This window comes from Elephas maximus, chromosome 1 (assembly GCF_024166365.1).
Source record: "Elephas maximus indicus isolate mEleMax1 chromosome 1, mEleMax1 primary haplotype, whole genome shotgun sequence".
Classification (NCBI taxonomy): domain Eukaryota; kingdom Metazoa; phylum Chordata; class Mammalia; order Proboscidea; family Elephantidae; genus Elephas; species Elephas maximus.
In genome coordinates this window covers 176,589,328-176,614,686 of record NC_064819.1, presented here as the reverse complement: position 1 = coordinate 176,614,686, position 25,359 = coordinate 176,589,328, and the positions used below count along the sequence as shown (strand labels likewise).

General features: G+C 37.1%; 1 protein-coding gene across 10 annotated transcripts in view; it reads left to right on the top strand.

The window, feature by feature from the left end:
* The window catches only part of CDK19 (cyclin dependent kinase 19), a 190,539-nt gene that overhangs the window by 147,442 nt on the left and 17,738 nt on the right, over positions 1–25,359 (top strand). For all 10 annotated transcript variants that reach the window (XM_049898882.1, XM_049898890.1, XM_049898930.1 and 7 more), the window contains 6 exons: positions 6,259–6,316; positions 12,068–12,199; positions 16,749–16,892; positions 17,037–17,106; positions 24,100–24,172; positions 24,715–24,812. In XM_049898882.1, the coding sequence (XP_049754839.1) occupies positions 6,259–6,316; positions 12,068–12,199; positions 16,749–16,892; positions 17,037–17,106; positions 24,100–24,172; positions 24,715–24,812 (575 nt within the window). The remainder of the gene's footprint in view (positions 1–6,258; positions 6,317–12,067; positions 12,200–16,748; positions 16,893–17,036; positions 17,107–24,099; positions 24,173–24,714; positions 24,813–25,359) is intronic.

Sequence of the window (25,359 nt, the reverse complement as noted above, 5' to 3'; positions counted from 1 at the left end):
AGAAATTTGAGATTGTTTCCAGGTTTTTTTTTTTATTATTATTACAAATATGCTGCTATGATCATTCTCTGGTATATCTAAGAGTTGAATTACTAAGTTGAGGGGTAGGCAATTGTTCAATATCACAACGTGATGCAAAATTCTTTTCCAGATAAATTGTACCAATTTATTCCCCCACCAGCAATATCTTGGAGTTCCCACTGATCTGTTTCATATTCAAAAATTCTTAATTTTTTACCAATCTAACCAAACACGTTGCTGTCAAGTCAGTTCCAACTCATAGCAACCCTGTAGCCAGTCTAACCAGACCAATCTAGTAGGTGTAAAATGATATCTCACTATGATCTTAATTTGTATTCCTCTCATTATTAATAAGGTTGAGCATCGTTATAAATGCCTATCAGTTAAACATGTTTCTTCTTTTGTTAAATGTTCATATATTTTGCCCATTTTTTATTAGTTTTTTTTTTTTAATGTATATTGATTTATAAACCCATAAAGCAAACGTTGCCGTTAAGTCAATTCCAACTCATAGCGACCCTGTAGGACAAAGTAGAACTGCCCCACAGAGTTTCCAAGGAGCGCTGGTGGATTCAACTGCTGACCTTTTGGTTAGCAGCCCAGTTCTTAACCACTATGCCACCCGGGCTCCATATGATTTATAGGAATTCTTTATTCTGGCTATTAAATCTTTGTTGCTTATATATGTTACAAATATGCTACCAGTTTGTGCTTTGTCTTTTAATTTTCTTTTCTCTTCTGATGATTGGAAGTTATTTTAACATAACTGAAATTATCATTTTTTTTTGTTTTGTTTTTTCTTTTTACGGTTCGTGCTTTTTATGTCTTAAATTCTTCCCTGCCTAAGGGTTGGAAAGATAGTCTCCTGTGTTTTCTTCTAAAAGCTTTAAAGTTTGGCTTTTTCACGTTCAAATCTTTAGTCCACTTGAGATTTATGTGTATATGGTATGAAGTGGGGATTAATTTTGTTTATTTATTTTTTCTATTTGGATAATCTGTTATACCAGCTCCTCCTTTCCTCACTGATCTGGAAGTTCTCCTCGGCCAGTATCATGGTTCCATCTGGGTTCTGTACTCTATCCCATTGATTGGTTGTCTATTTCTGTGCCAGTACCACACTGACGTACTTACTATAGCTTTAAAATGAGTTTCGATGTCTTGTTTTGAGCCGGATTTCCTCTCCCTCCCCCAACATACTCTTCTTCATGACTGTCTTGGCTGTTCTTAGTTCTTTGTTCTTCCACATACATTTTAGAATCAGCTTTTCAATTTCCAAGGAAAAAAAAAAAACATTTTAGAATCAGCTTTTCAATTTCCAAGAAAAAAAAACCTATTGGAGTTTTGATTGAAATTGCATTGAATTTACAGGTTAAGTATTGGGAAAATTGGTGTCTTTACTATATTGAACCTTCATATCTATAAATATGGAATCTTAATTTATTTAGGAGTCCTTAATATCACTCAAAATACTGTTTCATAGTCTTCTGCATACAAATCTTCCACATCCTTTGTAATATTTATTCCTAAGTACCTTATAGTTTTTGTTGCTATAGTAGCAGTGCTGTCTTTTTTAAAAATTGTATTTCCTAGCCTTTCTTTTTGCTGGTGTATAGAAATATAGTTGACTTTTCCATAGTGTTCATTTAGCCAGACAGCTTGCTAAAACTTTCCTACTGTTGCTAATAATTTTCTATTCTCTGAAAAAATTTGAATAAGATTGAAATAATTTGTTCATTGAAAATTTGGAGAATCTGCCTCTAAAATCATCTGGGATCTAGTGTTTTGTTGGTAGGAAGATTTTTAACTACAGTTTTAATTTATTTAGTAGTTCTTGATTTCTTCAAGTTTTCTATTTTGAGCCAATTTGTAGGTTACATTTTTCTTGGACTTTGTCCATTTTGTATATATTTTCACATCTATAGGCATAAAGTTCTTCATAGGATTCTTTTATCTTTCTAACCTCCACTGGATCTATAGTTATGTTTCTTTTTGTCATCTGTAATGGAGTTTGTTTGCACCTCTCTCGTCTTGTTTCATTTGCCCCAGAGGCTTTACAAAAAAAACAAAACCGAAGAGATCCTTTCTAAAAAGGAGGTACCTGCCCTTGTCTCTTATTATCTGTTTACTTCTACTTTCTGACATTACTATAGTTGATTCAGCTTTCCGTTTGCAGTTTGTCTGATATGTCTTTTTCTATTCTTTTACTTCCAGCTTTTATGGGTCTGTATGCTTAGGTGGGTCTCTTGTACATAGCGTAGGAAATATCTGTTTTTTTTAAGCTGTAAAATGTATTGTTTTTGCCTTAGGCCTAAGTTGGGAGGTCTTTCCTCCAGAGAGATTTTGCTTTTTGTGTTTACTGGTAGCATATAGGTTTACTCATCTAAGTTTCCTTTAGCCCCTTGAAGGTCTTGACTAACTGTGAAGGAGTAGCAGGCTCAGCTTCCTCCCCTTACTGGTGGCCAGAGGCTCAGTGTCCCTGCTGAAGTACATTATCGGCATCTGCCTTCAAGCCCATCCTGCCTTCCCTGGCTGCTCAAAGCTCTAGCCCAGCCCCTTAACTCTTAGCCACAAGATACTTAAGTGGGGCGAGGGTGAGCAGTTGTTACAGATATTTTCAACCTCTTATGTGGTCAGGGATGCTTCAAGGAGTGTTTCTTATACAGCATATATTTGTTCTGTATCACAGGGTCCCTCAGAGCACCTAGTCAGCTCTAATGCCAGATGTGGAATTCTCTTATTTCCTCCTTGTTTTATTCTTATCCACAGTACTTACCAGTATCAGAAGTACTGTATACTTGCTTATTTATTGTCTTTCTTTTGCCACCAGAATGTAAGTTCCATGAGGGCTAGGATTTTTCCTGGTTCACTGGCGTATCTCCAGCATCTAAACCACTACCTGATACTTAGTATGTGCTCAGTAAACATTTGTTGTATGAATGACTATAGAAAGTGGAGGGGGCATTGCAAAATAGCAATGTCAACTTGAACTTTTACCTTGAAATGCTCTTATACCTTCCTCTGTGACCATTGTCGTAAGTTATGGCCCTTTTACATTTCCTTGGACTATTGTAGTCTACTTCCAACTGGCGTCTCTATCTCTGCTTTGTGGTCCATCCATCCTTTCCAGTCTATCCCTCACATTGCTACCAGAGTTTCTTCCTAAATATAGATCTGATTACATCATTGTCCTGTCTTGGCTTTGCCTATGGAATAAATCCCAGTCCCCTTTATATGGCATTTTATTCTCAGCATCATTCTCCAGTCTTATTTCTATACAGAGCATTCTATGCTCTGGTCACATCAAAATACTTATAGGCTCTCCCAGTATGCCACATGTGTAGTTTCATATTTATCATGCCATTACTTATATGGTTGCCTGGAAAGTTTTTCTTCTGTTCACGCTTATCAAAATCTTAGTCATGCCTCAAGGTCATCGAAAGTCATTGCCTTCCTAAAGACTATGCTGATGTTCATGGAAAAGAATCACTCATTCCTGGCATTTTATTGTGCTATTTTGGGACTCTCTTAATTTGCCTTATATTCTAACAAGCTGTCTGTCTTTCCTTACTAGATTTCAAGCCCCTGGAAGTCAAGACCTTTATGTTTTATTTCTCTTTGTTTCCTGAAAGTCTCCAGTACAATGTCTTATACATAATGGATCTTTGATAAATAGTTGTCCAACTTGAATTTTGAAGGTTCAGTTTTGTCTGACTGCTATTTTTCTCTAACTGCTCTAGTGCACTAATCCCATCTTCAGTTATCACACCCTAATGACAATAACTTTCACATTTCTATGGGACGGTTCCTATTTCCACTCTACTAGCTATTATGACTTGGATATGTCACATTACTCAAACTCAGTATGTCGTCTCCCTCTCTGTGTTGTCCCCCATCTGAAAACAGTGCTTCTTATAACTTTCTTATCACCATAAAAAACCGAAAACCAAACCCGTTGCCGTCGAGTTGATTCCAGCTCAGAGCGACCCTACAGGATAGAGTAGAACTGCCCCATAGGGTTTCCAGAAAGAGGCTGGTGGATCCCAGCTGCTGACCTTTTTGTTGGCAGGTGAGCTCTTAAGCACCACGCCACCAGGGCTCCAATCACCATAAAACGCATCATCATTCTGCCAGTCACGTAAACTCAAAACCTTGTTGAAATCTTTATCTCCCTTTTTCTTAATCTTTAATTTCAGCCATCCACAAAATCCTATTAATTGGTCCTTTAAATTGTTTCTCAGCTCCATACCTCCCTCTGCATTTCAACTGGCAAGACATTGGACAAAGCCCTTATCACCTCACACCCAGTTGTTACCCTCACCCCCACCCCTGGTGGTGCAGCGGCTAAGCACTCAGCTGCTAACTGAAAAGGTCAGCGGTTTGAACCCACTCAGTGGCTCTGAGGGAGAAAGAACTAGCAGGAGAAAGACTGGCAACCTGTTCCTGTAACGATTACAGCCTAGGAAACTCTACGGGGCAGTTCTGTTCTGTTCTGTCCTATAGGATCACTGTGAGTCGGAATCGACTCAATGGCATACAACAACAATATAAAGGACAGATAGTTCATCTGGCATGAAAGACCATCCAGAGTCTAGGTTTATTCAACCACCCCAACATGAGCCCTCTCATTTCTGTAAAGTCAGACTTACTACTGTCTCCTAAGCATACTATGGAAACCCTGGTCATGTGGTGGTTAAGTGCTATGGCTGCTAACCAAAGGGTCAGCAGTTCAAATCCACCAGGTGCTCCTTGGAAACTCTATGGGGCAGTTCTTCTCTGTTCTGTAGGGTCACTATGAGTTGGAATTGACTCGACAGCAATGGGGGTTAAGCATAGCATGAGGAGCCCTGGTGACTCAGTTGTTAAGAGCTTGGCTGCTAACCAGATGGTCAGCAGCTCAAATCCACCAGCTGCTCCTTGAAAACCCTATGGGGCAGGCACCTCTGCTCTGTCCTATAGGGTCTCTATGAGTCGGAATCGACTCAATGGCAACAGGTTTTTTTTTTTTTTTTTTAAGCATACCATGTTCATAGCCTTTTCCACTCCTGCGGTGTTCTTCTCTGCCATGCTAGTTCCTCTTACTTATTTTTTAGGATCTCACTGATGGACAACCCCCAGCCTTCCACCCCATGAACATTTTCCTTAAAAATCCCTGGTTAAATCACTTTTTTAAAAGTGCTTATTGTTTTCGTTGAAATTTTAAAAAATCAACAAATTGTAAGGTACCTTAAAGTAATCTAGTTTAACCTCTTCAACCTAGACTAGAATTCTATCTAGAACAACTCATAAACAGCACTAGCTTCTAATATTACACAAAGCCTCTGATTTTTCTTTCTGCTTATATAGTAAGCATCTGGAGGTTAGGAACTTTGTTTACTTTTGTTTTTCCTCATAGTGCTTAGATGGTTCTTTGTCCTGAGAAGAAACTAAAAATAGATTCATCGGTTAAATATATGAATGTAGTAAGTTAAAAACACACAGATTTTCTCTCCAGAGAGTTTACATGGGAGACTTAACTTGCCCAAAAGAAAAATAAATTAATGAAGCCTGTTCCCACAGCTCCTCTGCACCAGGCATTTGCAAACCGGTGATTTACGAGATGGTGGACACGTTTGTAGCCTACTCTTGTTCTTTATATCGTTCTCGTTTAGCCTTGGTTTTATTTCCCTACTTGCTGAAATTATGTTTGGAATTTCTCACTTTTGCATGCACTATAGCTTAAAAGATGGATGAATTTTAATGGAGTCTGGTGAATGTTGACCATGTTTTCCTACAGTAGTTTAAAAATTTTTAGCAAGGAATATTCCATTTGATTCACTTAAACGAAGGCAGTTATGTTGGGGTTTGAAATTTTATATAAAATTTTCAACCACATAAGCTCTTCGTTGTGGGCAGTTAGCAGTTTATAATTTGTGGGAGTTTTTTATTAGTAGGGTTTTTTTTTTTTCATTTTTTTTCCTGTGAGATGAATAAAAATAATAGCTTTAATTGCTTTGTATTTATTTGTATGATGTAATTTTGAAAATAAGGTGTATTTCTATAGCAAGGATGTTTATATATAGTGTTAACTTCAAGTATGTCAAATGCTTTAACTGTGTAGAGGGTGCTTAAATATTTGATTATAGTTTTGACAAAAATACAGAAATGGTATTTTCATATTGTAAGAACTTTTTTTTCCCCCTTTTAGAGCATGTCAAAAGGATAAACATAGTAATTTGAGTGCTCTATTTTTATTTCTAGAAACCAGCAAATATCCTAGTAATGGGAGAAGGTCCTGAGAGGGGGAGAGTCAAAATAGGTAGGTAAATGTGCCTCAAATAATTTATTAAGAAACCGAAGTGACTGCAAAAACGGTTTTCCCTTTTAATACTCTTATTTAAGAAGTTAGTTTTAAAATTACTTCCTCACAATATTTTTAGAAAGGATGTTGGGATATGTAGATAGTTTATAATCTCCAGAGTTATTCCCAAGATAAGATTCTGTGATTCTAAACTGCGGCATCACTGGGATTTGATAAGCAAGAGCATGAAAACATTCATTCCCATATAATATCCCAAGCATGTATTTATGCTACTACCATTGCCCTACACAGTCACCCTAAACACAATCCCCTAAATCTTAAGTTTGTCTCAGCTTTACTACATGTTCTCTCCCTGAATACATCCCTCTTGTCCTGACCTAATACACGTGTACCTTCACAGGTGCCCCTCCTCCCTGCACCCTAGGTCCACATATCCTATGCCAGGCACCCACATATATTTTCCAATGAATATATATGTTCACAGCCTTCCTTATGTACCTGTCTTAGTTTAAGGCACTGGCAAAAGTCTTATCTGCATATTAATATTTCCTTTGCAACCTTGAATGTTCTAAAAGAAATCAGTATCATTTATACCTGTGACAGCTTTGGGGAGAAACTGAGCTAAGAAGTTCTATATTCTAATTTCTCTTAATAGGAATTATATTTATTGAATGTTCAATGCTTTTCAAAAGAATTTTAAAATAAATTGTGTTTCATCAGCCTGCTTTCTTTGCTATTAGAATATCATGCTGATGGTGATACTTAACCTACTACTAATTCATGCTATCCTACATCAACCAAGCGTACCTTGCTACTTGGTCTTCTACTTCTTCACTTAATTCCCTATTCCAGTCCCTGAAGAAGCTTTTCTAAACCTTTCCTTTTCTTTAAACCTCTGCTCTGAGTTTACTGAGATTCAGGTTCATTAAAAAATTTGTTGATGTTAATTACCACCGGATAGCTGCTTTTCATCTCTTGCCTCTTCCCTTCCCCTCTTTCTTCCGCCTCCCTGCTCAACACTCCTCACATTATATGAGAATGAATGTTTTTTGTGGGCATGCCTCTTTGTATTTCTCTCACACAGTCTTATAGGCATTTTTGAGTGCCTTCTTTTTGTCAGGCACTAGTGGAAGGGAGCTAACAGATGGTCCTCCACATGCAGCCCCATGAGCAAGACAGTGAAATAAACAGTTTACTATACAGTGTGATACATGCTTTCATATGTTACCTCATTTATTTTATACAGCCACCCTCTATGGTGGGCTATTATAGATAAGGAATGCCAGATTTAGAGAGCTTGTAGCTTGCTCAGCCTTTCAAAGCTAGGACTTGAATTCCAAGTCCAGAGTGTCTTTCCCTCCACACATTGCTGCCCAGTGATAGCAAAGCCATCTGGCGTGACCTCGCTGACCTCCGCACAGCTCTGCCTTTGAACAGTCTCAGTGAAAGAGTGACTCTGTTTTTCCTAAGCCCTATCTACTAGTGCCTTTTGTAGTTTCCAGATATCTCCCTGCCCATACTTAAGCTCCCCAGCTTCCACTATGTTCATTTTCCCCTTCTCAGGTTTTGCCTCTTCACCTTTAAACATTCATAATCTTCTCAGCCTGAAAATAAATCTTTTTATATCCATCTTATCTTCTTTAGCATTTGTTCTGTTTCTTTTTTCCCCTCTTGTTCCTTTACTTCTGAAACATATGACACTCACCCATTGGTTCCACTTACCCGGATTTGTTCTATCTGACCTCTGATTCCATCTCTGTATTGAAACTGCTCTCTACGGGGCACTTGTGACCTCAGCTCTACCCAATCAAGTGGCCTGTATTTAGCTACCATTCTCCTTTACTGCCTTAAGCCATTTGTTCCTCTGACCAACCTGGCCTGTCTTCTCCCTTGGACTATATGACATCACTTAATTCTATTTTTCTACATACCATTCTTGCTGTTACCTCTGCATTCTGTTATTTACTACCTCTTACTCTTATTAACCCCTTGTTTTAAGACACCGTAGGCATTGGCTTGGTATATGGCCTCCTTCTCCCATGAATTCTTTAGGGAGTTGATAAGTTGTTATGACATCAAAATCTTGGATTCTGTTTAAATGGTTCTGAGATCTGGATCTCAGATTCTGTTCTCTCACCCAAGCTGAATGGAGCCTTTATCTCTATTTGGATGCTCTGCTGCCACCCTATATTCCATTGTCCCAAAGCAAATTTATCATCATCTGACTCTCCCTTGTTTGTTTGTACCAGTCATCACATTTATCCCAGTAACTGAAACTTAGTATCTTTTTCCGTACTACTATCAAATATCTCTTATTACTCCTCCACATAAGTCCTGTACTCTAGCCAGGCCAGCTAGTTGCCTTACTGTTAAGAGTTTTAGGTTTGAAATTTTATCCATGATTAGATATAAAACCAAGGTTAAAAGTAAGCAATGATTTAAAATAAAGGAGTGGTGAACAATCAATCTAGTTGATTAAATTGTTTTTAAATTTTGTTTTAATAGCACATTATTTTTTAAAAATAGTAATGCTAATGCCTACCTTTAACACCTTAATATAGTTCTCTTTTGACGTAAAAGAAAAGCATAGTCGAGTGGAAAATGCACTGTGCTTTTCCTGTATTTGAACCTTCCCCTCCCCAGTAGACCCCTCCCAGGACTTACTAAAATGTTTATTGCCTTTCTTTTTTACTGTTCAAAATGATTTATCCTTCAGTATCTAACTCATGTTCCACTTTCAATTTAGTTCACTTCTGCAAATGCTTATTAAACATTGTTCTAGATTAAACCATGTAGGAGTCATAGACCCTTCCCCTAAAGAACTTAGGATCTCATAGAAACTTTTTTTCATTTTTATAATACTTATGCCTTTTTTATTTTCGTGTATTTTCCCATGTTGCCTTCTTGTAAGTTTCTTGGTGGTAGAAATTTTCTGTTGCTTCTTTTTCATCATTTAATACTGCCTAATTATCACCCATACCAGAATTTTACTATCCTTGTCTGTTAAATGGAACAGTTTCACTCATCTACATGTTAATGGAAACATGTATTACTAGCAGTGATACGTAAGTAAACATTCATATCTAGTTTTAGGAAAACAACAGTAATATTTAGGCTAGGTACTTTTGGTATGAATTAGTGATTATTTGAAAAAATATTTTGAAACTCTTTTAAAGTTATACATCAGACAGGAATTGTTCTTAATAGTATTTATTGGACTATATGAAGAAGAACATGGCATCAGGATTGGAGAAAGACAAATTAACAACCTGCATTATGCAGATGACACAACCCTTGCTTGCTGAAAGTGAAGAGGACTTGACTTGAATCACTTACTAATGAAGATCAAAGACCACAGCTTTCAGTATGGATTACACCTCAACATAAAGAAAACAAAAGTCCTCACAACTGGACCAATAAGCAACATCATGATAAACAGAAGATTGAGGTTGTCAAGGATTTTATTTTACTTGGATCCACAATCAATGCCCATGGAAGCAGCAGTCAAGAAATCAAACAACATATTGCATTGGGCAAATCTGCAAAAGACCTCTTCCAAGTGTTAGATAACAGAGATTTCACTTTAAGGATTAAGGTGCACCTGACAAGCCATGGTATTTTCAATTGCTTCATACACATGTGAAAGCTGGACAATGAATAAGGAAGACCGAAGAATTGATGCCTTTGACTTAAGGTATTGGTGAAGATTATTAAATATACCATGGACTGCCAGAAGAATGAACAAATCTGTCTTGGAAGAAGGAGCCAGAGGGCTCCTCAGAAGGTATGATGGCGAGACTTCGTCTTAAATACTTTAGACATGGTATCAGGAGGGACCAGTCCCTGGAGAAGGACATCATGTTTGGGAAAGCAGAGAGTCAGTTAAGGAGAGGAAGACCCTTAATGAAATGAATTGACACAGTGGCTGCAACGATGGGCTCAGGCATAGCAACAACTGTGAGGATGGTGTAGGACCAGGAAATGTTTTGTTCTGTTGTACAGAGGGTTGCTATGAGTCCAAACTGACTCAATGGCATCCAACAGCAACAACAACGTTGTTTCTGACTGGCCTTGATTTTACCTAACAGTGAATAAGTGGGCCTTAGATCAAAGTAAGCAAGTAGAGAATAAGAAAATACTGAATTTAGATTTTATTTTAAAAATGCTTTTCAATGAATGAAACAGCATTCTACTGTATTACTTTGCCATCAGCAACAGTCAGCATCTATTAAATGTATCAGGCAGCGCTTTGTAGTAAGTGCAATACTGGTGGAATGATCTTGAATATCTTGGTTTACTATAGGGAAATTTAGTTAACAAAGAATAGGCATCAGCAAATGCTTCCTTGGACAGCTTTATTTTTTAAGACCAGGGTTTTCCAAAGCATTCTCAGAAAGTCTTACAAATTATTCAAACTCTAAAGAAACAAAATCACTGTAAATTAAAATGAAATGTGTGTTATAGCATATTAGTTTAAAATTAAATGATACTCCATAGTTGAAATGGTTATGTGCTATTTGTGCACTTCATAGTACAGTATTTCGGACCCCTTATACAATCAAAATGTACTATCTATATTGTATATTTAAGATTATGGAGGCTTATCATTCTTGCGACTGTGCCTTTGTCACCTGCAGTTACCATGTGTGTAATTTTTTAAATGGCGGATCTGTGGCTAAGAGTGTGGCTTCTAAATTATAGCATGGTTTCTTTTGAATACTGGCATCTCTGCTTACTATCCTTGTGACCATGGGAAAGTCACTTAACTCCTTTAGGCCTTAAGACTTTTCATCTTAGAAATGGGCAGAGTAGAACTGCCCCATAGGGTTTCCAAGAAGCAGCCTGTGGATTTGAACTGCCAACCTTTTTGTTAACAGCCAAGCTCTTAACCACTGTGCCACCAGTGCTCCTAGTACTTAAATCAGTTAGATTTGGTGTAGGCCTTTGTTAAATGCTAAATGACAGCAAATTTATCTCTTATATGGTCTATGCATGCTATTGGAAACACGTATTACTAACAGTAATATGCTGGTAAACATTCAGTGACTGGCTTTCTGGGAGAAAAATCCCCAAATTCTAGCATTTGCTCTTTTCCATGATGTAAATCTTCCTCCTTGTCATTTTCAAGCCACCAGCACGTACTACTGAATGCAGAATTGGATTTGCTCTTTTCCATGATGTAAATCTTCCTCCTTGTCATTTTTAAGCCACCAGCACATACTACTGAATGCAGAATTGGGGACAGATGTGCACAATTGGTTCTCATGGGCCAGTAGGAGCCAGCTCAGCACACGCAGAACTGAGATATAGCCAGTTTTTAGAAGTGTAGGCATACTCATAAAAAACCAAATCCACTGCTGTTGAGTCAATTTCAACTCATAGCGACCCTATAGGACAAGTCATAATTAATCATAGAAACTTTTAGACTGTTTTAGATTTCAGAGATGTTTAAGAATATTATTTGAACTGTCTCTGAAAGCCAGGAATCTGAAGTCAGACCTGGATTCTAATTCTGACTCTGTACTCACTAGCTCCATGACCTTGGGTAAATCAGAGTATCTACCTCAGAAAAAAGAAGGGGGTACTAAAGACAAACGAAGTAATTCCTATCCAATGCCTGGTGCAGACCGCTGGCTAAAACGGGAGGAAAAGGGCTGCCTTATAAGGTTAGCAGCTGTTATTGTCAACCTTGCATGATTCTAATAGCCTGTCATACTGATTTTTATATTAATTTATTTTATTTTTTAGCTGACATGGGTTTTGCCAGATTATTCAATTCTCCTCTAAAGCCACTAGCAGATTTGGATCCTGTAGTGGTGACATTTTGGTATCGGGCTCCAGAGCTTTTGCTTGGTGCGAGGCATTATACAAAAGCCATTGGTAAGTTAGCCCAAAATGATTTATTATTTTGGTATCGTACTATCATAAATACCAAGTGGTATAGTAATAAAGCTACTTGGTAAAAACCACTTTATGGCTCTTTGTAAAAGTTCTATTGTCTCCTATATTCCTAGATTTTACATTCTCGTCGATTTGGACTTTTAACTCTATAGGAGGATATGGTTCTTTTAAAAGAAGAAAACTTATTCTTTCAGAGAATAGAGGTATCTGAGCCTTTTGCGTTGCTATGGAAACGAGAACATGCAAATTTTACTTTGTACTTAACTAGCTATTGATAAAAGAGCAGGAGAGAGGATTAGAATTGTCTTCTCCACAAACAGAAAAACAAGACTAGTGCAGTGTGTTGGAGAGAGCATCTTCTACTTGGGGAAAAGGTAGTCAGCCACATCCTTTCCTAAACGAGAAACAATATGGCTAATCTTTCTGTCTTGTCATTACATTTATCAGAACTGCAGTTTCTCCATTACGGTAAGAAATAGATGGAGTCTGGGTAGATTAGCAATGCTTAGCATCTTGCCATCTAACCTAGTTTAAAAAAAAAAAAACTAAGAAAACCTGTTATAAACACACTCTGTTACGATTTAAAAGTCGGCGTCAGACAGAGGCATCAGAGATTTTGGTGCCCCTTCACTACGGTGTCCTCAGAGGGCTTAGCTGCAAATTGAGGGAGTCATGAGGAGAGAGCCTTTCTCAAGCCCAGAGACTTTTTTAAAGGGGGTAAAAAGAGAGAATAGTGAGAGTAAACAGTAACTGTCCATAGTGAAGAGCTAGCTCTGTAAGGTACCTGAATTTGTGAAGTGTATTTCTTTAAATTTTTATTTTGCAGAATAGTCTATTTACTGATTAATATCAGTTTTGACTACATTTAGTTTAGTTGCTTTTCTTGAGCTCTATTTAATAAAGGCATTAAAAGTATAAAATTATTAAAAATAGATAATAAGTAAGCCCAATCCTTTCTTTGTTAAACAAGCTTATGAAAAACCTGGTGGCACCCAAGGTAACTAAGAAGGAAGTCTTATATTTGGAAAGATGAGACTGATAATTAACTTGGCCATGGGTGTAGAAGGCAAACAAAAATTAAAATATAGTAACATCCTCATTTATCAGGAAATATGAGTTCTGTAAAACTCAGATCCCCAGAACACTTATGCTTTGTCCAGTGCCCAAATGTTGTAAGTACTTCATAAATATTTCTGAATAATTTTGTTAACTTAGTGAAAAGGCCTCAAGTTGTCTCAGAACTGTGAGGAAAACCATTGTGTGTTTGATGGTAAACAAATGTGAGATTGACCTAAGCCCTTCCCCTTAGCAGTTGAGCCCATAGGAAGACAGCAGATGAGAGATTGCCAGGGACGCCCTATCAGCGATGTGCAGTGGATCTCTCTGTGAAGAGTGAAGGAGAGTTACAGAAAGCACATGGAAGGGATTGGGTGGCCCTAAGATAAGGAAGAGCAAAAACCAGAGCCTGACTATTTACATTCCAATGAGTAACTTTTATGGAGGGGCTGCATTTTTCAGACTTTTATAACTATATGTTTACATTTTCTGTTGTTTATGTTCTCTTTACCCACAATTGAAAACAGTAAAATAAATCTCTTAGACGACCTCAGAAGGCATCAAAGGATAGGAAGAAACTGAATGTAAGCCAGGGAAAGGGAGACCGTAGTTGGAAGCCACAGGTGGTGCCCTAGACCAGCAGGTGGTTGATGGGCTGATGGTGCAATACCCCAGGGCAAGAAGTGGGGGTAAAGGATGTGATAACAGTAGAAATCCATGTGCCTTGGGCTCTCACCAAACACTAAAAAACCTAACTAAACCCATTGCCATGGAGTCGAATTCCAACTCATAGCGACCCTATAGGACAGGGTAAAACTGCTGCATAGAGTTTCCAAGGCTGTAATCTTTACGGAAGCAGACTGCCACATCTTTCTCCCATGGAGCAGCTAGTGGGTTTGAACCTCCAACCTTTTGGTTAGCAGGCCAGTATTTAACCACTGCGCCACCAGGGCTCCTTCACCAAACACTAGTACAGTCTATATGTAGAAGAGTTGTAACTACTAAGAAAAGACAAATTCAGCCAAAACTTGCTGTTAAAACTAAATGGTTACCCACCAAAGTCTGTCCCACTCCTAGAGATTCTTATACAGTAACTCAGAGCAAGACCCATTTTTTAATATGTGCCCTTAGGTGATTCAGTCGTGTGTGGTCCTAGAGCCCATGCTTTGAGGAGCACAGTTTCATGAGTATTTTCTGATTAATAGCCCTAGTACTGAAACGAAAATAGATTTTTTGGGGGGAAGTAAAGTTTATTCAGTATGACTTGAGAAGAAACTGTATTTCCTATTTTCTCAGGGTAAGGAGAACTGAAATGGAATTTTAACCTGCTTGCAACTTATTTGCTCATTAAATGAGATTTACCACTTAAAAATAAAAGCATAATAACTAATTTCTAATTTTAGCTAAGTCCCAATTATCCATGATAGATAGAAGTTAGGAGAAAAAAGAAAAACACAGAAAAGGAATGACCCCCAAATCAGTTACCTTTGGGCTTGAAATACATTCATAGCAGACACATAAATGTGTACACATTCATTCATTCTCAATCTTCTGCATGCCTGGTCCCTGTCAGAAGTGAGCATTATTTCTATTCAAACCAAAAAAACCAAACCTGTTCCCCATGAGTTGATTCCTACTCATAGTAACCCTATAGGACAGAGTAGAACTGCCCCATAGGGTTTCCAAGGAGCGGCTGGTGGATTTGAACTGCAGACTTTTTGGTTAACAGCCAGGCTCTAAACCACTGCACCTTTCAGAGGATAGAAGAAAAGAGTTTGATGATTTGATATCAGTGGAGGTTTGTGGAGTGACATTTAAGGTGTGTGTGTGTGTGTGCGTGCGTGCGTGCATGCATGCACACATGCACATGAGCTTAAAAAGTCTAATAGAATAGAGCTGAGGGGTGGATATAAATGGTACAGGAGCCAGAGGACTATTTAAAATTAGAAGCAGATATGAGGCAGGAAGCACTAGAATTTAACCCTACCTGCTACCCCAAGATTCCTTTTCCTAGCAATTCTCAGGGAGATCTAGATGCCAGCTCCCGTCCTTTGAATAGAGGACAAACCGGAAATCAGCATGATGGGCAGCATATCAGAGGCCCTAGTACTCCCAGGCGACCGCAGAGTAGAGGCAGCCAGCAGGAAGATAGATGGGACTGTCAGAGGCAGCACATCAGGGACAAGAGTGACAACCAGCATGGTGTGGGGGAGAAAAGAATTACAAAGTAGACATTGAACGGTACTATTACCCTACTCTAGTGATGGATGCTCATGGTGATGATGACCCTGCTGCATCATTAAGTATGATTAAGTGCTATTTTATAGCCTTTAAGATGGCCCGTAATGGTATAATAAAAAGTGGTTATCGAAAGAACATGCTCCGCTTATCCAGAAGGCTAACTTATGTGGAAGGAAACCATTCCTGAATAAGGTCACATAAATGAGACCTTACTATATGTCTTGTTCCATTTGGCAGTTTGTTTTATGAAATAGCATCTAATGGATATGATTAATTCCATCTAATGGATATGATTAAACTTATTTCTTATTTAACTCATCTACAGAATGTGATCCCCACATTTGGTAGGCTACTAAATACTGTACTCTTGTATACTATGTGATCATAGTCCTTGGGTTGTTACCTTTAAAAAAAAAAAACTTATTAAACAGCATTTTTTGAGTGAACAAGTGTGATCTCACAAAAATTAGTTCATTTACACAGTTGGCAATGCATTGTGTATACAATATTGTAGTCTCAGAATATAAATTACAGTCTTTCAATGTGTAAAATTCAAATAATCTATAACCAGTGACTTCAAATAGTTAATAAAACTTTCAAAGATTCCTAACTTTATCGTGTAGGTTGGTAGATGAGACAGCATCTAAGTGAGTATGTTTACATAAGACCTGTCTACTGGTTTCATGCTGTGTCTACATATATTTCTACTGTTTATCAGCTTCTAGACCTTAACTGAAATGGGTAGTCTTTCTGACAAAAGATATTTCCCAAATCTTTTAATGGGGCCTGCATTCTGCCTAGATCCATAATCTCAAATTCTGCTTTCATTATGCATTTAGTTGTCTTAAAAGAATTACATCACCATAGTTGATATTGTTTCATCATATCAGTTCCTGTTTTAGATTATCAATTGAATGATTCAGCAATTAAGTTATTAATAGTGGTTATGAAGGATCTTGCCTAAATCTAAGGAAATTTTGCTTGCTAAGTTGAGTTTCCCAAGCTTATCTTCATCAGGAAATTTACAAAATGTTTTTGAAAAGTTTTAATCTGATATGTGGTGATATGGTTCACATCATAAATATATATATATACTTTTTTCTTACTGCACTTATTGTATCTAGTATATTGCTTCACTAAAAAGTATTCTTATATGTAGGTTTATACCCAAGAATTATAACCAAGGAAATATAATAAAATTGTACGAAAACTTGTTTTTCTTTCTTCATAGATATATGGGCAATAGGTTGCATATTTGCTGAATTGTTAACTTCAGAACCTATTTTTCACTGCCGTCAGGAAGATATAAAAACAAGCAATCCCTTTCATCATGATCAACTAGATCGGATATTTAGTGTCATGGGATTTCCTGCAGGTAATTTATTTTCCTTTTCAAAATCAAGCATATTTTAAGTATATTGTGTATATTTTAAAACAAACAATAATTAGGAGATTTTTATAAGAGTAGCAAAGTAGCAAAGTATTTCCTGTAACAATATTCAATATTTTCTTTTGTAAGACAAAGATTGGGAAGATATTAGAAAGATGCCAGAATACCCCACACTTCAGAAAGACTTTAGAAGAACAACGTAAGTAATTCCATATTAAATATAGGTTGAAACATCAATAGGAACATTTAAATTAATCTTTTTAAAAGTCAAATATAGATTAATTAAAGCTAGAAACTTCGATTGTGTACAATAATTTATGCCTAAGATTTAAAGAAGATATTTTAGATACTGTCAACGATTGCATTGTATCTATAGATCGCTTTGGGCAGAATAGACATTTTTACAATGTTGAGTCTTCCTATCCACGAGGAAGGTATGTTTTTCACTTATGTAGGTGTCTTTTGGTTTCTTGCAGTAGTGTCTTATAGTTTTCTTTGTATAGGTCTTTTACATCTCTAGTTAGATTTATTCCTAAGTATTTTATCTTCTTAGGGGCTATTGTAAATTGCATTGATTTGGTGATTTCCTCTTCAATGCTCTCTGTTGGTATATAGGAATCCATCTGATTTATGTATGTTTATCTCGTATCCTGATACTCTGCTGAAGTCTTCTGTTAGTTTCAGTAATTTTCTTGAGGATTCTTTAAATTTTTCTGTGTATAAGGTCATGTCATCTGCAAACAGAGATACTTTTACTTGTTCTTTGCCAATGTGGATACCCTTTATTTCTTTATCTAGCTTAATAGCTCTGGCTAGAGCCTCCAGCACAATGTTGAATAAGAGTGGTGATAAAGAGCATCCTTGTCTAGTTCCTGTTCTCAAGGGGAATGCTTTCAGTGTCTCTCTGGGATGATGTTGCCTGTTGGCATTGTATAAATGGCCTGTATAATGTTGAGGAATTTTCCTTCTTTTCCTATTTTGCTGAAAGGTTTTTTTTTTTTTTAAATCGTGAATGGCCGTTGAACTTTGTCACATGCCTTTTCTGCATCAATTGGTAAGATGTGGTTTTTGTCTTTTGTTTATGCGATTGATTACATTGATTGTTTTTCTAATATTGAACCATCCCTGCATACCTGGTATGAATCCCACTTCATCGTGGTGAATTATTTTTTTGATACATTGTTGAATTCTATTGGCCAGAATTTTGTTGAGGACTTTTGCATCTAAGTTCATGAGGGATATAGGTCTGTAATTTTCTTTTTTTGTGGTGTCTTTACCTGGCTTTGGTATCAGGGTTATTTTGGCTTCATAGAATGAGTTTGGAAGTATTCCATCCATTTCTATGCTCTGAGATACCTTTAGTAGTAGGGGTGTTAACTCTTCTCTGAAAGTTTGGTAGAATCCTCCAGTGAAGCTGTCAGGGCCAGGGCTTTTCTTTGTTGGGAGTTTTTAAATTATTTTTTCAATCTCTTCTTTTTTCATGTGTTTATTTAGTTGTTCTTCCTCAGTTTGTGTTAGTTTAGGTAGGTAGTATGTTTCTAGAAATTTGTCCATTTCCTCTAGGTTTTCAAATTTGTTAGAGTACAACTTTTCATAGTATTCTGTTATGATTCTTTTAATTTCAGTTGGGTCTGTTGTGATATCGCCCATCTCATTTCTTATTTGGCTTATTTGCTTCCTCTCCTGTTTTTCTTTTGTCAGTCTGGCCAGTAGTATATCGATTTTGTTAATCTTTTCAAAGAACCAGATTTTGGTCTTGTTAACTCTTTCAATTGTTTTTTCTGTTTTTTATTTCATTTAATTTGGCTCTAATTTTTATTATTTGCTTTCTTCTAGTGCCTGAAGGTTTGCTCTCTTTGTATTTTTTCAAGTTGTAAGGGATAATTCTTTGACTTTGGCCCTTTCTTCTGTTTGTATATGTGTACTTTTTGGTATCAGTTGACCTCTGAGCACTGCTTTTGCTGTGTCCCAAAGGTTCTGATAGGAAGTGTTTTCATTCTCGCTGGATTTATGCATTTCTTTATTCCGTCCTTAATTTGTTCTATAATCCAATCATTTTTGAGCAAAGTGTTCAGTTTCCATGTGTTTGATTTCTTTTCCCTGATTTTTCTGTTATTGACTTTTAGTTTTCTGGCTTTATGGTCAGAGAGGATGCTTTGTAATATTTCGATGTTTTGGATTCTGTTAAGGCTTGCTTTATGGCCTAATATGTAGTCTATTCTAGAGAATGTTCTATGTGCGTTGGAAAGGAAAGTATACTTGGACGCTGTTGGGTGGAGTGTTCTGTATGTCTGTGAGGTCAGGTTGGTCAATTATGGCATTTAGCTCTTTCGTGTCTTTATTGAGCTTCTTTCTGGATGTTCTGTCCTTCTAAATAGATCTTTTAAATGTCTGTTCTGTCTAAGTACAAAGTTACACCCTTGATTTTATCTTTATCTGAGTCATGATTGGTGACTGAAATGCTGGACTAGGAAACCAGGAAGGATGGTAGAAGGATTGAGAAAAACAAGCTGGTGCAGACATGTACATTGAGTAGAAATAAGAGAAGAGTAAAGATGATGGCTTGATAAGAATTTGTAATAAATATGCTCACGTAGAGGAAGAGGTGGAAGTGGCAATGGCTTCCTTTGGGCAACATAACAGAATTTCAGGACAGGATGGCTTGTTGGAACAAAACCAGACATCATAAAGAAGAGAATGCCACTGATATTTCTGGCTCCTCTTTCGCACTCAGCAGAGTCCTTTGCCTCTATCCATGTTAAAGATGGCACTGGTATTGCTCAATCAAGGTTCTGTCTTGGGCTTTTTTCACTCTTGACATTGTCCCAGACAGTCTCCTCAATTTTGATGGCCACAGTTTATTATCAGTTATGCTGACACAATCTGTATGTCCTGCTCAGATCTCTTTTTCAAGTTTCAGATCCATTTATCTAGTTGCCTTATGAAATCCCAACTGGAATGTTTCATAAATATTTCAAATGAACATACAAAACTGTACTCTTCATCTATTCCCTTAAACCTCTCCTCCCGTTCTATTTCCTATCTTAGGAAACAGTCACATGATTCACTTAACTGCCCAAGCCAAAGTCCTGGGAGCTATTCCCAATCCTTCTTCTATCTCACCCCTAGCACGCAAACCTAGTCAGTTCTGTCTTCTAAATACCCTTTGAATCGTTTTATTTCTCTCCATCTATCCTGCCATTGCTGACGTACAGGCCACTACCATCTCTCACCTAGAATCCTGCAGTGGCCTCCTGAGTGGTATTTCTACCTCCACTCTTCCCTCACTGTCTATATTGCAATCACTGTCTATACTGCAGTCACTGTCAAATGCAAATTTGATTATGTCACTTACCTAGTTGCTCTTAATTCATATTTGCTCTCACTTCCTTAATGTGGTTCATGAAATCTTGGCTTCTACTTCTCCACTTTCATCTCACCACTCTCTACTTTGTATTCTACAGCCCAGGCATTGTGAATTTCTTAAGTACCTGAAATACCCTGAGCTTTCTTTACTCTTTGGGTTTTTACATATGTTATTCCATTCCCTCAGTCTGGGATATTCTTTTCTCCCATTTTCTTCATCAGATTAACTCCTACTCATCCTTTCTACTTATGCTTTAGGTCTAGACCTGGGCATCACTTCCCTGACGAGGTCTCCCCTGACCTTCCAGGTCTGAATGAGGCGCTCCCCCTCTGCACTCCTATTGTGCCCTGTGCTGCTTCCATCAGCACTGATCACCTTGCACTACAATTAGTTTGTGAATACGTATCTGTCTTTCCCCGTGGATAGTGTGGATCATGTATATCATATATACCATTGTGTCCCCAGGGCCTAGCATACTTGTCCAGTGGATATTGAATGAAAGTGGTTCAAGTAATTGAAAATACTCCAATAATACAAAAGATGGAGAAAACTAATGAAGGCACCTAACATTTAACTTAGTATTTAAAGACTGAATGGAAATTTTTACCAAGCAGATTGTAGGATAGTGTTTACAATAACCAGAAATAAAAGGAGGTACATTTTAAAAGATGAATGAAATTTAGCTAGAAAAATAATAGGAAAAGTTTAGTGAGAACAACGCATACTTCCTAAGCAAGCAGTTCTACCCACATAAATGCATAAGGCAAAGAGGAATTTATTTAAAATTAAGTGGTGCAAATGGTTAACTTGCTTGGCTGCTAACAGAAAGGTCGATGGCTCAAGTCTACTCAGAATTGCCTTGGAAGAAAGGTATCTTAATCTGCTTTTGAAAAATCAGCCATTGAAAACCCTATGGAGCACAGCTCTACTCTAACACACATGGGGTTGCCTTGAGTCGGAATCGACTTGAGGGCAACTGGTTTAACTAAATCTAAAGCTATCCAGAAATGCAAAACACAATACATACAAGTCACCAAAATAAAATACAATGGGGGAAAAAAAAAAACTCCGGGAAATATTATTTCAGTTGACATAAAAAAGTAAAGGCTAATAATTTGTTTTCATTATATTAGATTAAAAGAACCAAAAAAAATTACTCTCAAAGTAAATTGGAAGTATCAGTTTTAATTAGTTGACACCTGATTAGCTGAAGGTAAGGTGAAAATAGAAGAGGAAATCATTAAGTTGACTTTAAAAAACTTAATGTTCAAATAAACATGGTCTGATAAAATGCTTCATAAAGTATGTAATGAGTTTGAGTTACTTTGAAAACCGGTTATCTCCTGAACTGTAGCAAATGTGAAGAGTGTAATTTAGAAAATGACAAACAGTTCAGCTTAACTTTAATATTAGGAAAGAAGAAACCAGGACGGGAATTGAGCAATAGGCCATCTCAGATTCAACACCTTTCATATTGTATTAGAAGTAAATAACCTAGACTCTAGAGTTAACCTAACAGTTGATTCAACGTAAAGACCAAACACGGTAGACAAACTCCATTTCTTCCTAATTGTTAAGGTTTCTTCCCATTACCAAACTCAGAGGATTTTTTTTTTTTAAACAAATACACACGGTGAAGGTGTTTTAAAGGAAAACATCTAGTGTTGGCAAGAGTACAGTAAAATGGGCACTCATGGGTATGCCACTGGTCAGGACGAGTGCTTCTCAAGTGTTAATGTACCCACAGATTACCTGGGGACCTTGTTAAAAATCCAAATTTTGATTCAAAATCTGGGGTGGGGCCTAAAAATCTGTATTTCTAACAGGCTCTCAGGTGATGCTCATGCCGCTGACCTGAGGACCACATTTGTGTACCAAGGTTCTAGAGAACATAAAAAGGCTTTAAAGTGTATGTGCAGGTCCTTTAACCCAGTAATTCCAGAAATTTATCCTGTGGAAGTAATCAGAGCAGCCACAATTACCTGAGTATTTACTATGTGCCAGGCATGGTGTTCAGCCCTGTACTTACATTCATTCATATGATCCACATAACAACTCTATGAGGTAATTGTAATACCCCTTTTCAGATCAGGAATCTATGGCTTATAGAGAGGTTAACTAATGTGCCTAAGAGTGCCTAAGATCACACAGCTGGTAAATGAACAAGTCAAGGTTCAGGAGGGGTCTCTCATTCTCACCTGCTATGCAATATTGCCTCCCTGGGATATGTACCAGAATTACCTACGAGGACCCTCACTCCATAGCTGAGGGTAAACAAACAGCATAAATAACAATAAGAATATACAGTCATTAAGGAGCCCTGGTGGTGTAGTGGTTAAGAGTTTAGCTGCTAATCAAAAGGTCAGCTGTTCAAATCCACCAGCCACTCCTTGGAATTCCTATGGGGCAGTTCTGTTTGTCCTGTAGGGTCGCTATGAGTCAGAATCAACTTGATGGCAATGGGTTTGGTTTTTGGTTTTAAAAATAATAAATTTAAAGAGTATTTGACAAGGGAAAATGCTTATGAAACTATTAAGTCAAAAAAGTTACAAGATAATTTATATAATATCTTAATTTTGTAAAAATGAACAACAAAAAAAATCCTCTGAGTTTCTTGTATCAATATGTGTAACTAGAAAAAAATGCCAAAGAGAAATTAGCAAAATCTTGACAGTGGTTATTTATAACTGAATAGTTTGATTATAAATTATTTTAATTTTCTTCTTTATACTTCCCTGTATTCTCTAAATTTTCTAAAAACAACAAAAAAAAAAAATTTTTTTTTCTACCATGTACTTATTTATTTTTTGACCTTTTTATTTTGAAGTATTTCATATGTAGGAAAGAACAGATATGATGAGAACTTAAGATGTATATTTAAAATAATAAAATGAATATCTATCTACCCACCTGCTCAGCCTAAGAAATAGAACATTACTAAGATTACTGAGGGAGTCCCTGGGTGGCACAAATGGTTAAACACAGGATTATTAACTGAAAGGTTGGTGGGTCAGACCCACTCAGAGGTGCCTCAGAAGTAAGACCTGGCAATCTGTTTCCAAAAGGTCACAGCCTTGAAAACCCTATGGAGCAGTTCTGCTCTGCACACATGGGTTCTCCATGAGTTGGAATCAACTAGAGGACAAAAAACAAGATCACTGAAGTGCCTTGTGTGTCCTTCCTCCCTGTTCACATCCCTCCCAAAGGGTAGCCATTTTTCTGAATTTTTATTTATCATCCACCATTTTTATTACAGTTGTACTACTATGTATGTCTCTCTAAATTAATTATTATTCTGTTTAATATGTCTTTGAACTTTACATAAATGGTATCATACTGTATATTTTCTTCTGCAACTTGGCTTTTTTCCCTTTCAACCATATGTATATAAAAAATATATATAACTATAGTTTTTTCACTTTTACTATTGTATAACATTCCATTCTATGAATATATAGCAATTTCTTTTACCCATTCTTCAGTTGATGGACATTTGGGTCACATACAGCCTTTTGCTATTCCAGAAACGCTGCTAAGAGCTTTTTTTTTTTCATGTAGCCTGAAGCACATGTGCAAAGGTATGTCCCAGACCAGAGTATATAGCTAGGATTGGAATTGCTGGGTCATAGGATATACATATTTGCAGCTCTAATGGTTAATGTAAAATTATTATCCAAAGTGATCCAACAGTATAAACTTTTACATGGGTTATATAACAATTCCTATTTCTTCACAAGTTGGCCAATATTTGGTAATGTGTGCCTTTTTAATCATGGAAAACAGTGTCTTAAACACACATGCCTTATAGAAAAACTGTCTTTGTAGGTACGCCAACAGTAGCCTCATAAAATACATGGAGAAACACAAGGTCAAGCCTGACAGCAAAGTATTCCTCTTGGTAGGTGCATCTCTCCCAGACTGAAATCTGATCCTTAGCACAGCGCTTACCTCATCCCATTTACCTTCTCTTTAGAAAGAAATTAAATTGGTGGGTGCTGGGGCAAAATTGGAGCCCTGGTGGCACAGTGGTTAAGAGCTTGGCTACTAACCAAAAGGTTAGCAGTTTGAATCTACCAGCTGCTCCTTGGAAACCCTATGGGGCAGTTCTACTCTGTCCTATAGGGTCACTATGAGTCAGAATCGACTTGCTTTGGCAGTGGGTTTGTTCTTTTTGTTTTGGGGGGCAAAATTAAATATTTTTCTGTTGAGATGTCACCCTTGACTTCTAGTCTGAATTTTTTTCAATAATTTATTAGCAGGAAATAATTTAAATTCTAAAAGGTCTTTAATGCTGATGATATTTGCCAATTGTACATAAATGTACACAGTGAGCTAAACAAAATGTATTTGATGTTAATCCAGTTAGACACTAATGCAAAAGTTAAAATGCTGTCTCATAGACAACCTTTTCATGTGCACTTAATTTATGTGTTACTGTAGCTTCAGAGACTCCTTACTATGGATCCAACTAAGAGAATTACCTCAGAGCAGGCGCTGCAGGATCCCTATTTTCAGGAGGACCCCTTGCCGACGTTAGAGTACGTAGCCTACCTTTTCTCTGCCCTTTCTCCAGGTCTAAGATGTGGGACGGCAGCTGAAAACAGGCGAAGCACTTGTTGCTAAAGCATTTTTACTTCCTTCATTAATACTTACTCAGAGAGAAACTGATAAAGAGGAAGGTCCTGTATTTAGAAACAAGCAAAACTGAGAGGTGTGAATGAAGACAACTGTTTTAGGGATGACCATTAATTGGTTTTACAGAGGAAAACTAAAGCTGAGAACAGATGGGACTTTTCTAAAAAGGTATTTCATAAAAAGGTCGGTCTGTCAGGTCAGAGATTAAACCAAACCAGTAGGGAGCTGATAATCTGAAATTTTCTTTTCCGTAACGTGTCCACTGCGCCACGAAGCCCCTCTATTTCTTCATCCTTGTTACATCCAGATATATAATTTGTGCTTGGATTTATTAGAGATGCAGCTTTTCTTGATGGGGGAAAAAAACATTTTCATTGTTAAAATAAATACAAATTCAGTAATTTTTGTTGCAGATGCAGTTAATTTGGAAAAACTAACTGCATATGTCAG